Here is a 12,349-nt window from a genome sequence, read left to right as displayed (position 1 = left end):
ATTTACAAGGCCAATATGCCATCCATTTGGGTCTTCCTTAGAATTCCAAAATCAAGCATCATATATGCAAAATTTTCAGCTAAATTCAACTCCAAACATGTATCAATCAATCCATAATATCATCAACCAATTTCATACTCATTCTCTATATCAAAGCATATTAAGATCACATGCTAAACATTACCAAATTCCCAACTATGAACATACCAAAATGACTATTTCACTTGGCCATATATATATATCTTTAAACATATTACATTATTTGCCTTTTTAAACCATATTCAAATAACTAATGCATAATCAATGTTATACTCATCATTTTCCCTATAGGAATATGAACCATAAGTTGAAAATACATCCAGTATTTCACCTCAATGCTCAAGCCAAATCATATAACCAATTATACTATACATATAAACCATGAATCATACTTCCCAAAATGAGTTCAATACATAACCAAATATACACAATATTAGCATCATAATTAAGCCATTTTTCACGTGGATATATATACTAAAATCAAAATGAACCATCTCAAAACTAGCCTATACATGCCATATAACCAAAACTTAGAGATTTTATTTACCAAAGCGATAACCGGATAGTGTGATGACGTCTCCAACAACTTCCAACTCGAGCAAGTCTCTGAAACTCTATAGACATAGGAAAAACACACAGAGTAAGCTTTGAAAGCTTAGTAAGCCATAAGCAGATAAATCATTTCAATAATATTTATAAACCAATATCACTAAACTGAATTTATTCAATCTCAATCATCATATACATTTATTGTACTCGTAAATTCATATAACCACATTAAATAACTCTACTTATCTTATTTATCAATGAACATGCCCATGCTTTCAAATTCGAATAACAACCGTTAACTCAATCATATAAGTCAAGCTCGCACATATTCATTACATCGCCAATCGAACTATGTTCATTTATTACAAATCATGCATAAGGTTAACTTATTTATAAACACTTCCAAACTCGAACATCCATAATTCCCTTATTCATATAAACCAAATTTGCATATATGAACCATATAGCCAACTCAACTATTTTAATTTCATTATCTATTTAAGTTTTCAAACCAAGAAATTATACATCAAAGCCATGTTTCATATTTTATAAATCTCATGTCCGAAACATAGAACCACAATTTCATATAACTAATATCTATAACACATCATTCATTTATATACATTCATATCATTCGTTGTCATATATTTCACATATGATCATATGATACATACTCACCTTTCATTTCTGAATTTTATATCAAATCACACGTACCTGAATCGGATACAATTTCACATGGTTATTCATTTTTCGGAATGCCCGTTTAACTATTTGGAATCAATAAGGATACTCGGATAACTCATAAGCTCGTAAAATGCTAACGTCCCAGACGTGGTCTTACATGTAACTAAATATCGATTCCACTGTCCCAGACAGAGTCTTACACGAAATCATATACGATGCCAATGTCCCAGACATGGTCTTGCACGTAAATCATAAATCGATGCCAACGTCCCAGATGTGGTCTTACACGAGAACACATATCGTAATCCTATGTCATGACGTACGTACCCTAACAATTCCTATAGTTTGTACGGGGCTTTTCAGACATTGTCACATTATCAGAACTTTCTCAATTTCACCTATTCGAACAATCCATGATCGGAACAGTTTCTCCAAAGCTCGATTCAATTCGGTATCACACACACACACATATATATATTTCTTTACAACTCAATTCAGCACATATAATGCACATACATTTCAATTTAACAACATTTATTTACTTATGAATTTACCTCGTACTAACACAAACGGACCGGAACAACTATTCAATAATTTTCGACTTTCCTCGATCCAAATCCGATTTCCTCATTTCTTGATCTAATTCAATACAAATTTGACTTATTTAATCATATAATCAATCAAATTCATCCAAAAACACATAAATAGGCTAATTACACTTTTTCCCCTGACATTTCATATTTTTCACAATTTAGTCCCTATTTCACAAAACACAAAATATTCAAAATTTGACCACACCCATGCTTACCCGAATTTCACTAAGGACCCTAGCAGTCCATTTCTTTCATTTATTTTACATTTTTACCCCTCAATTTATAAAATTTACAATTTATCTCAAATTACTCAAATTCATCAAAAATTCAAATACAAAACATATTTATCTATCATCAAGCTTCCATATTTCATCAATTAACATTTCAAAACTCACAAAATCAACAATGGCATAACTCAAAATCATCATCAAATTCTGAAATTAAGGCATGGGCTTGATAGAATACAAAGCAACAATTACAAAAACGTAGAAATTATCAAAAAACGGATTAAAAATCACATACCTAATTGATCTTCAAAGTGTCAAATGCTTAAAACCTAAAATGGTTTTTCTTTCTTCTTCAATATTCGGCTGCACAAGGTGTTTTTGCATGCTTTTATTTTGTTTTCTTTATTATAATACATATTAACATATTAATTACTATTTTAACCTTATTTCATAACATTAAAAATTCGACTATAGTAGGCAATTGTGTCCATCCATTAATCCAATTGTCCATTTACATCTTAAGGACCTCATATTTAAAAAGACACATCAATTCGGCACTTTATCAAATAGAATGCCACTTTTTCATTTTACGCGATTAAGTCCTTTTTCACAAATCGGTACTCAAACGATGAATTTTTCATACGGAAATTTCACACATATCAATTCACATACTTTAAGCACGGAATATAATATTAAAATATTTTTTTGACTCAGATTTGTGGTCCCGAAATTACTGTTTCGACTAGGGTCTAAGCCGGGCTGTTACAGGTTTCATCTAATAACATATTACTATTAGTTGTGTGATAGGTAATGAACTTGTAAGACCTCACTTTTAAGAGAGGTTAGTGACTTTATGTTCATATCACAAGGGAACCAGACTATGTTTGGCTCAAATAGAGCTTGACTAGTGGGCTCAATGTTTCAATTGAGGATGACACTATAGTCACATGATAATAAACCTTGTCAAGGCTATTAACTCTGTTTTGAAAGAAACACATCTTCTTCTTATAAATGGTTTGGTGAATGAGACTTACTACAAGACAGATACTCTTTTTGCCACAACAGGGAAAATGATCTAGACAACGTTGAACGATAATCACACGTGGTGTGAAATGTTAACAGAAGTATGAAGGGAAATCGTATAAAGTCAAACTAGATGTTGGTTCATGGATTCATTAAGATGGATAAGACCTTCATAGTTTTTGAATTGGTAAACTCACACGAGGGAGTCCCAATGGCATCATACCTTGTACATCTGGACTAGAGATGGTGTGACTATGAAAGGTTTCAATTTCTTGAATTCTTATATGCATGTGCAGTTCTAGAAGCTTCTTTGTATCATGTTGATCCAATGGACTATGTTGTCAAAGTTTACAAGTTGTAGAGAATAGGAGTTAGAAGGGCAATAAAACATTGCACATTGGCCTAATATTCCAAATAATGAAAGAGCTATTACCGAATCCATTGCTACGCAAAATCCAAAGAGGCGTCTTAAATAATCTTGAATCCATTAGAGTGGAATTTCAATGTAAGTGTTGCAGATTCTATAAAAACGAATGCCATAACCGCAGTAACTGTCCTAATATTCCAAAAAACACTAGCGAGGGAACTTAGTTTATTTGTAATACAGATTACAAATATATTGTTACAACTTAGTTCATTAAATAGATGATTAATCAACCAAATATATTCCATTAATGATAATTCCACTTGTTACAAATATCTTGTTGCAACATATATCTAATAACAATTAACGATAATATATAACAATATACTAAATTAGTTACTAACAATAATCTAAAATATAACAATAATCTTTGCTTAAAAGAACTTTCAGAATGTTAATCAAAACCCATAACAACAAGAACAAATATATAAATATATTAACAAATTATAGTTGAGATTGGAATACTAGAATTAAGTTTTTTATAAATATATTTTTTAAATTTTTAGAAATTGAACAAAAGTGACAAATTTTATTAATATTGAAAAAATTAAATGATTAAATAAAAAATTAATAATTAAGTGCTGGTAGTATAATCGGATGATGTTTACTTTCTAAAAACATATAATTTGGAGTATATTTCGGACGAGTTTGCACCGTGCTTAAAACCAAATTAAAAAAAGAAAAAATGGGGAAGGATAAGATAATAATTCCATTGCATTTTTTTCGGCCTTTTCAAAGATTTTGAGTTTAGAACCATTAATTTCTTTAGATTTTTTTTATTATTTACTCACATATGATCAAATTTTTAGAATTGAAAAAAAAATATTTTATTTTTTTCATAATGATTTATTTCACTCTCAAATTTTATAAAATAAAATAATCTTAATTTTTTATTTAGTTTTTAGTTTCTTTTTGTATTATTTGTCAAATTATTCTAAAATAAATGTAAAAATTAATTTCTGTTGACGTGAAATTTATGTGGTAGTCCACGTATATGCCACGTTAGTAATTAATTATTTTTTAAAAGTAATTTTATAATTTTTCTAAATTTTTAAATTTTAAAAAATTAATTAATTGTTGACATGATAATTCCGTGTATGCCACTTCAAGAAAGTTAATATATGTTAATTTTTTTATTTATTTTAAAATGAGTTGATGAACGGTACAAATTTAAATGCTAAAAGAAACTAAAAATTAAATGAATACTAAAATAAATTTTTTTATACAATTAGGGAGACAAATAAGCGAATAAATCATACTTATTTTTATACAAAATTTTTAAATTATCAAATGATGATATCATGGTTACATCATTATGGCCATATGTTACAATCTCAAGTTCCTAAATAGGTAAATATCATAAAAAAGTACAAAATTAGTGGATGGGAGTCATACGAGTATTTAACCCAATTGAAAATGAAAATTATAATGAGAAAGAAAAATAAGAAATAAATGGGCTGGAAATTTTGTTAAAGGACAGAAAATGTAAAAAAAAAAAAGAGAATAAAAAACCAAGCTAACCCAAAACTAAAGGCGGCAAAGTAAACGCAACTTCCTTCTCAAAGTTCTCTTCTCTCAGAGTCAGGTTGCCACTTTCCACCTTTTCTGTTTATCATTTTATGTTTCTGGACTTTGTTTTTATTCTTTTATGTTTTGCTTTGACATTCAAGACTTTTTTTTTTGGACTGTGAATCGGGAATTTTACAGGAATTGAAGGGTTGAATAACAATGGGATTTTGCTCTTTTTGTTGTTTAGCATCTTAGGCATTCAGGACACTGAGGCCAGGTTTAGAATTTAGAAATTCAATAACACTCGCCAATAAGCTTGTTATAGACATTGAATACTACTGGAAATGAACAAGGAAAGTATTTTCTTATTAAGATAATTTCTGTTAAAACTGAAAAGTTTATTAATTTCATTTCAGAAAAGGGTGATAGTAGTCTCTGTTATAGGAAGTCAGTAAATTAGTATTTACGAGTAACTGATAGAGGGATAACAATAAGGTGAAAGAAAAGGGGAAAATAAAAAAGAATCTATATTGGAATGAAGATAGCAGGGCAAGAGTTGAATATGTTCAAGTGGAACGAATGGCTACACTTTTGTAATTTGTATTACTGAATACCATTTGTTCTCTAACTGATTTTTATACCTGGACCTAGTTGGGTTCTATGGATATTCTTGGATTAGTGAAACAATGTAGCATTTAATGAACAATTCTAAGTGTTGCTTATTGCAAAATTAGTCCAAGATCTGCTATATTTTAATAGATCCCTTTTCCTATATTCGTTCCACTCTTTTGCGCAAATATTTATCTTAATATTTCGAGGTTGTGTGCTATATGAATATAAGTGCACCTATAGATTCGTAGGCAAAATATCAGCATATTCATGAGTTCTCCTTTTCAAAATTTCAATTGTTGCATTTTGTAACTTTTTCCCTTATTTTAGTTAGAGGCTCATCTCTTAACTGCCAATGACATGCATCCTTTTCCCATCTATAGTTGTTCTTGAGAACGTTTAATGAATTCTTTAAGTCTCAGTTTTATAATCTGGTACACTTACCTTTTATTTTCAGCAAAAGTAATCATTCACCCTTCGCTGTTGACTATTTTGTTATTGTTACAAATTTGATTCATGGTGGAATTCTTTTCGTTAACTACATGATAATTGGTTCAGTTTTTAATTTTTATCAGCTTAGTTGCCAAATGATCATTTATTTACTGAAATAGTATAATCTCTTTATGTGCACTATCATTGACATGCACCATATGCACTTAGATTTTATATATCTCCTACTGTTCTTGAAGCAGTTATTTTTATTAATGAGCCTTCAAAACAATCTTTAGACTTACTTTGCCAGATCCAGACAGTCAAACCTTGTCATTAAGCCCTGTGTAGCAGAAGGTTTAGATATGCCACCAGAGAGAGCAAGAGAGAGAGAGATACAGTGGGTCAAGGTATAAGTTTTACCTGATTCTGAGCTTTTACTTCCTCTGCTTGTAAAATTTTAATGTCAATTGTCTAAAGATTCTTTTCGATGCCATGCAATTACGTTACATTCATGCCATGTAAGCTATATTTTCTACATCTTACATCATTGTTGTTCAATTCCATTTGCTCTGTTTTGCAGAAAAGAAACACTATTCTGTACTGTCCAATTTGCACAAAATTGCATACCAGGATGGAGCATGAATCAATTAAAGTCGCACATGGTACCTTCACATGTTTTACCTGGAATTCAGTATTTCCCTTGGCTAACATGTTTTGCAATGCTCCACAACCCTGGAAAATTTCTACTCTATGAAGCAAGTCTTCGCAGTGTTTTGTCAAGTTCTTACTAAAGTTCCCCATAGTTGAAGTAAAAGCCTCGAGGAGGAACTAGATCCACGACCTTAGGAGGTTAAACCTATAAAACATTTCAGGGATGACTTTAAGGTGCCAACTCTCCCTTGCTATCCACCCAGAATTTTTTTCAAGTATCCTATAGTGTATTGTTTATGTGCACCTTTTCCTGGAGAGAGGAGTTATACTTCTGAGGTGTTGATAGGAAATATAGTTTTCCTCTCCAAGTGCTGCCATATAATTATTGGATGTAAATGAAAAACACTTATGTAGAAGCAAATCTTTAGATTATAACATGTACAGAGAGCTTCCACATCCCACCTTGTGTTCTCCCATGATGGTGTTTTCTCAATAAATTAATACAACACAAACCGCAGAAAATAAAAGTGGGATCATGAAAATATGGACTGAGTCATTACTAATATATAGAATTATTGATATATCACTACCTTACCTACAATTGTAGTGAAAGCATTTTACCTCCCAATGATGGCAGTCACCTTTAGTGAGAGTAATGCCATTATGGGTTTATAGCATCTGTGTTTCCCTATTGCTACAGTTGCTAAGGGACATTATTATTAAGGGAAGGCTGGTGCTAAATGAGCTACGACTTAAACTTTCATTCAGAGGTAACTCAAAGTAGAGAAAACTGCTCAACTTCAAAACTTATTAGTGATGGTTTTGGAAGTTATGGGGTTGAGTATTTACATATACATGTTGGAGCACTACTATTTTCAATTTCCACCATCATTTCCTAATACAAATCAGGTTTTAAAGCATTTTTGACCCTATTGGTATAGAAACAGTATGCTATGGATGGATGTATATTGCAATTGAGTTCAGAAAGGCATGACTAGATTGTTTCAAATTACATTTATTTGTAGTCACAAGAGAGTTTGAGCCTAAATCTAGAAGCCTTCTTATTTATCAAGTGCCACCACCATTACTTGCATAGATCAGCTTGAGGAATAATTTTTGAAGTTATAGTTAGATGGCATAACATGCTGGGTTGATGTGTACTGCAATTTAGTTGAAAGGGGTGTGATTTGATTGTTTTTTACTGGGTTTTGCTTGTTGTCTGAGAAAATACATTGTTGGTCATGCAATGGAAAAATGCCTTTGAGAGAGGCTGTGTTTGGTTGGCTGCATAAGAGTTCGAAATTAGCTTACTATAATTTGCTAAGAAATTTGAAGTTATCTACACTATGCTTCTACAAGGGCAAAATTTTTCCACGAAGGTGTAATTGATACTGTTATTCATAAAATATTATTGCTATTTGTCTTGATTTTTACATGCTATTTTAATTCATGAGCAGCTATGATTATTCCAGTTCATCTAGTGCAGAGGTTTTAGTTGGGTCATTGAAAGAACTTGATGACATTGTCTTTTTACTTTCACGGATGAAGTTCTTAACAAGTTTTTTTGAATTATTAACCTGATCAATGAAGTCAGACTTTTCTTATTCCATTTCCAATTTGAATGCATTTCGTGATGATGCTTGCATCTTTTATTAAGTTATTGTTTCTTGATGCTTGTATTTTACAGAAAAAGATGAACACAGAACAAGGGATGAACCAATTGAATCCTCTAAATCTAAGGTTTCTGGGGAAGATGCTTCTAAAGTGGTGCCAAAGTCTCCAACAAATGATGTGCATGATAATGTGATTGCATGGAAAGGTGAGGGAAGAGATGGTGAAACTTCGGAATATATGGAAACCTCTGGAGAAGCAAACATGGAGGTTTCTCTAACAACTGACGATGTTATTCGAGCTGGGGGCTTTGGAGCTAGGGATGATATTGGTAGTTTTCTTCCTGTTGCAAGTGATTCAACTGACTTTGAAGCTTCAATTCGTGATGCCAGAGACTATGAAGAACCTCAGGGAGACATTCACAGACCAGGTCTTGGCTGGAGAGAAGCATCAGAAAGGGAGAAGCTCTAGTTTCTTTACTACATAAGTGGGTTGTTGGTTCAAAAATTCTGGTATTTTCTTTCTTGCGTCATCTTTTCATTTTCACGCAATAGACTCAGATGTTTGGATTTGCCTTTTAGGGAGTTGTTTATGATAGCATTATCCCATATTTTGAAGGAAGGGAAGATGCCACTCCTTATGCATGATTTATATCAGGACAATATGTAAGACTCTTTATAACATGCTTAAAATGCCCTTGTGAGGCTATGTTATAAGTTCTTTGTACAAGGCAATTTTGTGATTGCTGAATATTTCTATTTATAAACAAAATTGTCTAATAATCTACTGCTTTCCTATTGTTCTTAGGAGTATTGTTGGTGCTGAATAACAAGGGGAAATTTTCATTGGCCATAACTTATAGGTCTAGGCAGACCACTCTGTATGACATTAGTTCTCTCTGTTTAATATATGGCATCAGCATAAGGCCTTGTTATGTGATTGATATTGCCTTTTGGAAGATTCTTTGTCCAGGAGCAAGGATCGCTAAAGGGTCATATGCAGATTTTCTCTGTACAAAAGTTTCCCACTGAGTACCAAAATGAGCTCGCCACTCATCTTGGGTGTGGTAATGGGGCAAATATTGCTTTGCCCCAAGCTCTGCTTTGGCACAGAAATCAAGAATATGTTGGTTTTGGGTCATAATGTGTTCTAGGCCATCAGTTCCAGGGAGTGCGGATGATAGGAATGCCACCAGGTAAATTATATCTTCCTCTGGGGTAACCATGGATGTTCTGTTGTTCCACCTGCGATTTAGATGATATGCCAGGTTGAGAGTTTGGCATCTAGGAATTGCAAATAACAATTATATATATTGAAAATGTACTTGGCCTTGTTGACTGGGTAAATGAGGATAGGACCATTATTGTTGTCTTTCACAATATTACCAAAGACCCCTTCAGCAAAGTCAAAAATTCTGCTTTTGGGTATAAGAAGATTCAGCCATGGATGAGGAACTTCCCATAATCCTTTTGATCTGAGTTTTATCTCAGACAAGTGCACTCTATCAAGGAATTCCACATAAGAAACTTCAGATAGAAAGAGTGTGGATGGGATATAGTTTAATTCGGACAACAACTTCTCAATATCCTACAATATGTACTGTACTAGTTAGTTCCATTCTATCAATTAAACATGTGTTTTTTTTTGGGGGGGGGGTTGCTTGAATATGCTTATTAGAGTTTTACCTGGTTCAAAACATCTATCTTCTCTGGGTTGAAGTATTTGACCATTTCTAGACAGTAAAGTATTTTCCCATCTGAACTGAATTGGCTAGCTTGAATTGGGTCTTTGGGATTGAAGGAAGATCTCCAGTTGTTGAGGAGACCAGTTCTGTTTATCATAACGAACCCTTCGATGTAGTCGAATGAATTATTGGATGATATTAAATGCTCTTGGTCATTGGAAAATGTAGAGAATTCAGAGTAAAGAACCCTGATCCATTTCACCTGTCAACAATGATAAATCATGTTTGAGGTTCAGTGCCTTTGAGAACTGCAGTCAAGAAAAAAAGTTTTATTTCCTTACCATCTTTTCTGCTGGTCCAAGAGATATTCGAGCCCGGGTGATGATGCCAAATTGCCCTAGTCCTCCAAGAACACCATAAAAAAGATCAGCATTCTCCTTATCTGAACAGGTAACTACTTCTCCTCTTCCTGCATTCAAATCCCCAAGTTAGATTCCATTTGTTCCATATTACTTGAGTTCATTATTTTATTGAAAACCGCATGTTCCTTCTACTGTTTGATTTAAATTTTGCTGGAACCTGCTCTGACAGGTTCCATATGTCATTTCGCCTAAAATAAAATGAACTAACTACCTTACCATGCCTTTTCCACGAAATGACTAAGCTGTTACTTCAGCCAACCCTGTAAAAAATTCTGTAGGAGTTCAAAAAAAGTTATTTCCTTAAACGTACCTGTCACAACCTCTAGTTGGTAAACGTTATTAATCTGGGGTCCATGCCGAAATGCTTGACCACTTATTCCGGCATTTGATAAAGTACCTCCTACAGTTAGGTGAAGGTAGTCTGTCCAAGACTTTGGTGAAAGTCCATATTTAAGAGTCTCATGCAGGATGTTTATCCATAACTCACCGCCCGAAACATCCACATAAGGCACCTCACCGTTTTCAATATACATGCTTGGTCGATCAAGTGATTCCATATTGATAACCACACCTTGGTAGGCTTGTGCCTGACCTTGTAGGGAGTGACCACGGCCTCTAGCTGCTACTGTTAACTTTGTTACTGAACTCATATACAGGATGTGTTTAATTGTGGAAGAAATATCAGAAACTGATTTTGGGTGTAGAACTGCTATGGGGAGGTAGTGGCATATGTTACCGAAGTCTTTTGCGGCATGTTTGAGGTTCTCAAAACTGAAGTAGCCATCCAGAGTAAGTGTTTTCAAAGAGGAGGGAATGCTGGAGGAGCTTGAATGAGGTGGAATGGTTGGGGTGTCAAAAGAGGGGTTAGAACAGAGGTTGGTTCTATCAGGGATACAGCTCAACACCAGAATAGCAAAAAATCGAAGGAATATAATGTTATTTTGTTTGAGAAAGCCACAAACTGGTGACCCCATCTCTTGAGAATATGTTGTGTATCTGTTTTCCCTCTTCTTTCTTTCTTTTTTTTTTTTTCGTATTTGTGTGAGTGAGATAGAGAGAGAGAGAGCTTGTGGATGTAAAGGAGAGGTGTAGAAGAGCCCAAGGAAACGAAAGGCAGACGAGAATTTAAAGGGGGAAGGTTTGGGCGGTATAGTCAAAACAGAGTCACATATTCTGTGGTGCCACTCCAACAGTCTGTGTGCTTTGTATTTTGGGGTTTAACTTCTGCCTTTCTATTCTGGTTTCTAAAAAAAAAGTTGAGTTAAAAATAGTAAGAAAAGGAAGTGTAGATTTGCGCACATATCTGGTAATAATCTCCCCAGTCTACACACTGCAACCGCATATACTCCACCTTTTTCTTTCACAACCCCCCTTTACAAGATCCAATGATAACTGTCTTCACAAAGACAGTTCACGGTCTCTACTTTCTGCTCCATGGTTTGTAATTATAACCCTGTCTTGTTTCTATTGACTACGCCATACTTGGGTATTTCTTTGTATGCATGCACTCTGCTTGTCTGCCCTATTCTACAAATAAGATTTCCGGTATTGACGGGCCGGCCCCTACTAGGTTTTCATGCTGTCAGAATGGATTGGGGAAGGTGGCCATTGCGGGTCCCTAAGCACATGAAATTCACGAGGGTATATTCTTGTTGGGGTGGGGGGGGGAACTTGGTATATCATGGCTCCTTTACTCACACTCTGCTACAACAGAGGCTGCCTAAGGCTACATGAAAATTTTCAAAGTTTAATATGTTGTCAGTCTGATGGAAGCATATGCAACATATCATTTCATGCCAATTTGCTCTTAATGGAAAATTCACTCTGTAGTATGTAGGGGCCGGGAAGGGGGTGCCATTGCCAGACTCTTGAGGAAGAGTGGAAAGTTGACC

General features: G+C 33.8%; 2 protein-coding genes across 5 annotated transcripts; one reads left to right on the top strand and one right to left on the bottom strand.

The window, feature by feature from the left end:
* Nucleotides 1-4,992: 4,992 nt before the first annotated feature.
* LOC107889423 (uncharacterized) lies at nt 4,993-9,133 on the top strand. Of its 4 annotated transcripts, none has more exons than XM_016813833.2 (4): nt 4,993-5,124; nt 6,386-6,496; nt 6,670-6,751; nt 8,428-9,133. In XM_016813833.2, exons 2-4 carry the CDS (start codon nt 6,452-6,454, stop codon nt 8,820-8,822), a joined length of 522 nt encoding a protein of 173 aa, XP_016669322.1. In that variant the 5' UTR covers nt 4,993-5,124; nt 6,386-6,451; the 3' UTR covers nt 8,823-9,133. The 4 variants fall into 4 exon arrangements, with proteins under 4 accessions (XP_016669322.1, XP_016669325.1, XP_016669324.1 ...); XM_016813835.2 differs by having other exon boundaries at nt 5,006-5,124; nt 6,406-6,496; XM_016813834.2 differs by having other exon boundaries at nt 5,006-5,124; nt 6,400-6,496.
* Nucleotides 9,112-11,517, bottom strand: LOC107889422 (cytokinin dehydrogenase 1). Its single transcript, XM_016813832.2, has 5 exons — nt 10,768-11,517; nt 10,377-10,504; nt 10,037-10,297; nt 9,676-9,938; nt 9,112-9,595 (listed from the first exon to the last, which is right to left on the bottom strand). The coding sequence occupies exons 1-5, from the start codon at nt 11,429-11,431 to the stop codon at nt 9,283-9,285; spliced, it is 1,629 nt and encodes a 542-aa protein (XP_016669321.2). The 5' UTR covers nt 11,432-11,517; the 3' UTR covers nt 9,112-9,282.
* Between the last annotated feature and the right edge of the window lie 832 nt (nt 11,518-12,349).

The sequence above is a fragment of the Gossypium hirsutum genome, chromosome A09, assembly GCF_007990345.1.
Source record: "Gossypium hirsutum isolate 1008001.06 chromosome A09, Gossypium_hirsutum_v2.1, whole genome shotgun sequence".
In the NCBI taxonomy this organism is placed as follows: Eukaryota; Viridiplantae; Streptophyta; class Magnoliopsida; order Malvales; family Malvaceae; genus Gossypium; species Gossypium hirsutum.
This window is presented reverse-complemented; position numbering and strand designations above follow the sequence as displayed.

Coding starts and splice junctions, on each gene's coding strand:
- LOC107889423 (XM_016813833.2), top strand. CDS start 6,452: ATGCCACCAGAGAGAGCAAGAGAGAGAGAGATACAGTGGGTCAAG. Junction 6,497..6,669: donor GAGAGATACAGTGGGTCAAG/GTATAAGTTTTA, acceptor TCTGTTTTGCAG/AAAAGAAACACTATTCTGTA. Junction 6,752..8,427: donor ATCAATTAAAGTCGCACATG/GTACCTTCACAT, acceptor TGTATTTTACAG/AAAAAGATGAACACAGAACA.
- LOC107889422 (XM_016813832.2), bottom strand. CDS start 11,431: ATGGGGTCACCAGTTTGTGGCTTTCTCAAACAAAATAACATTATATTC. Junction 9,939..10,036: donor AGATAGATGTTTTGAACCAG/GTAAAACTCTAA, acceptor TACATATTGTAG/GATATTGAGAAGTTGTTGTC. Junction 9,596..9,675: donor TACCCAGTCAACAAGGCCAA/GTACATTTTCAA, acceptor TCTAAATCGCAG/GTGGAACAACAGAACATCCA.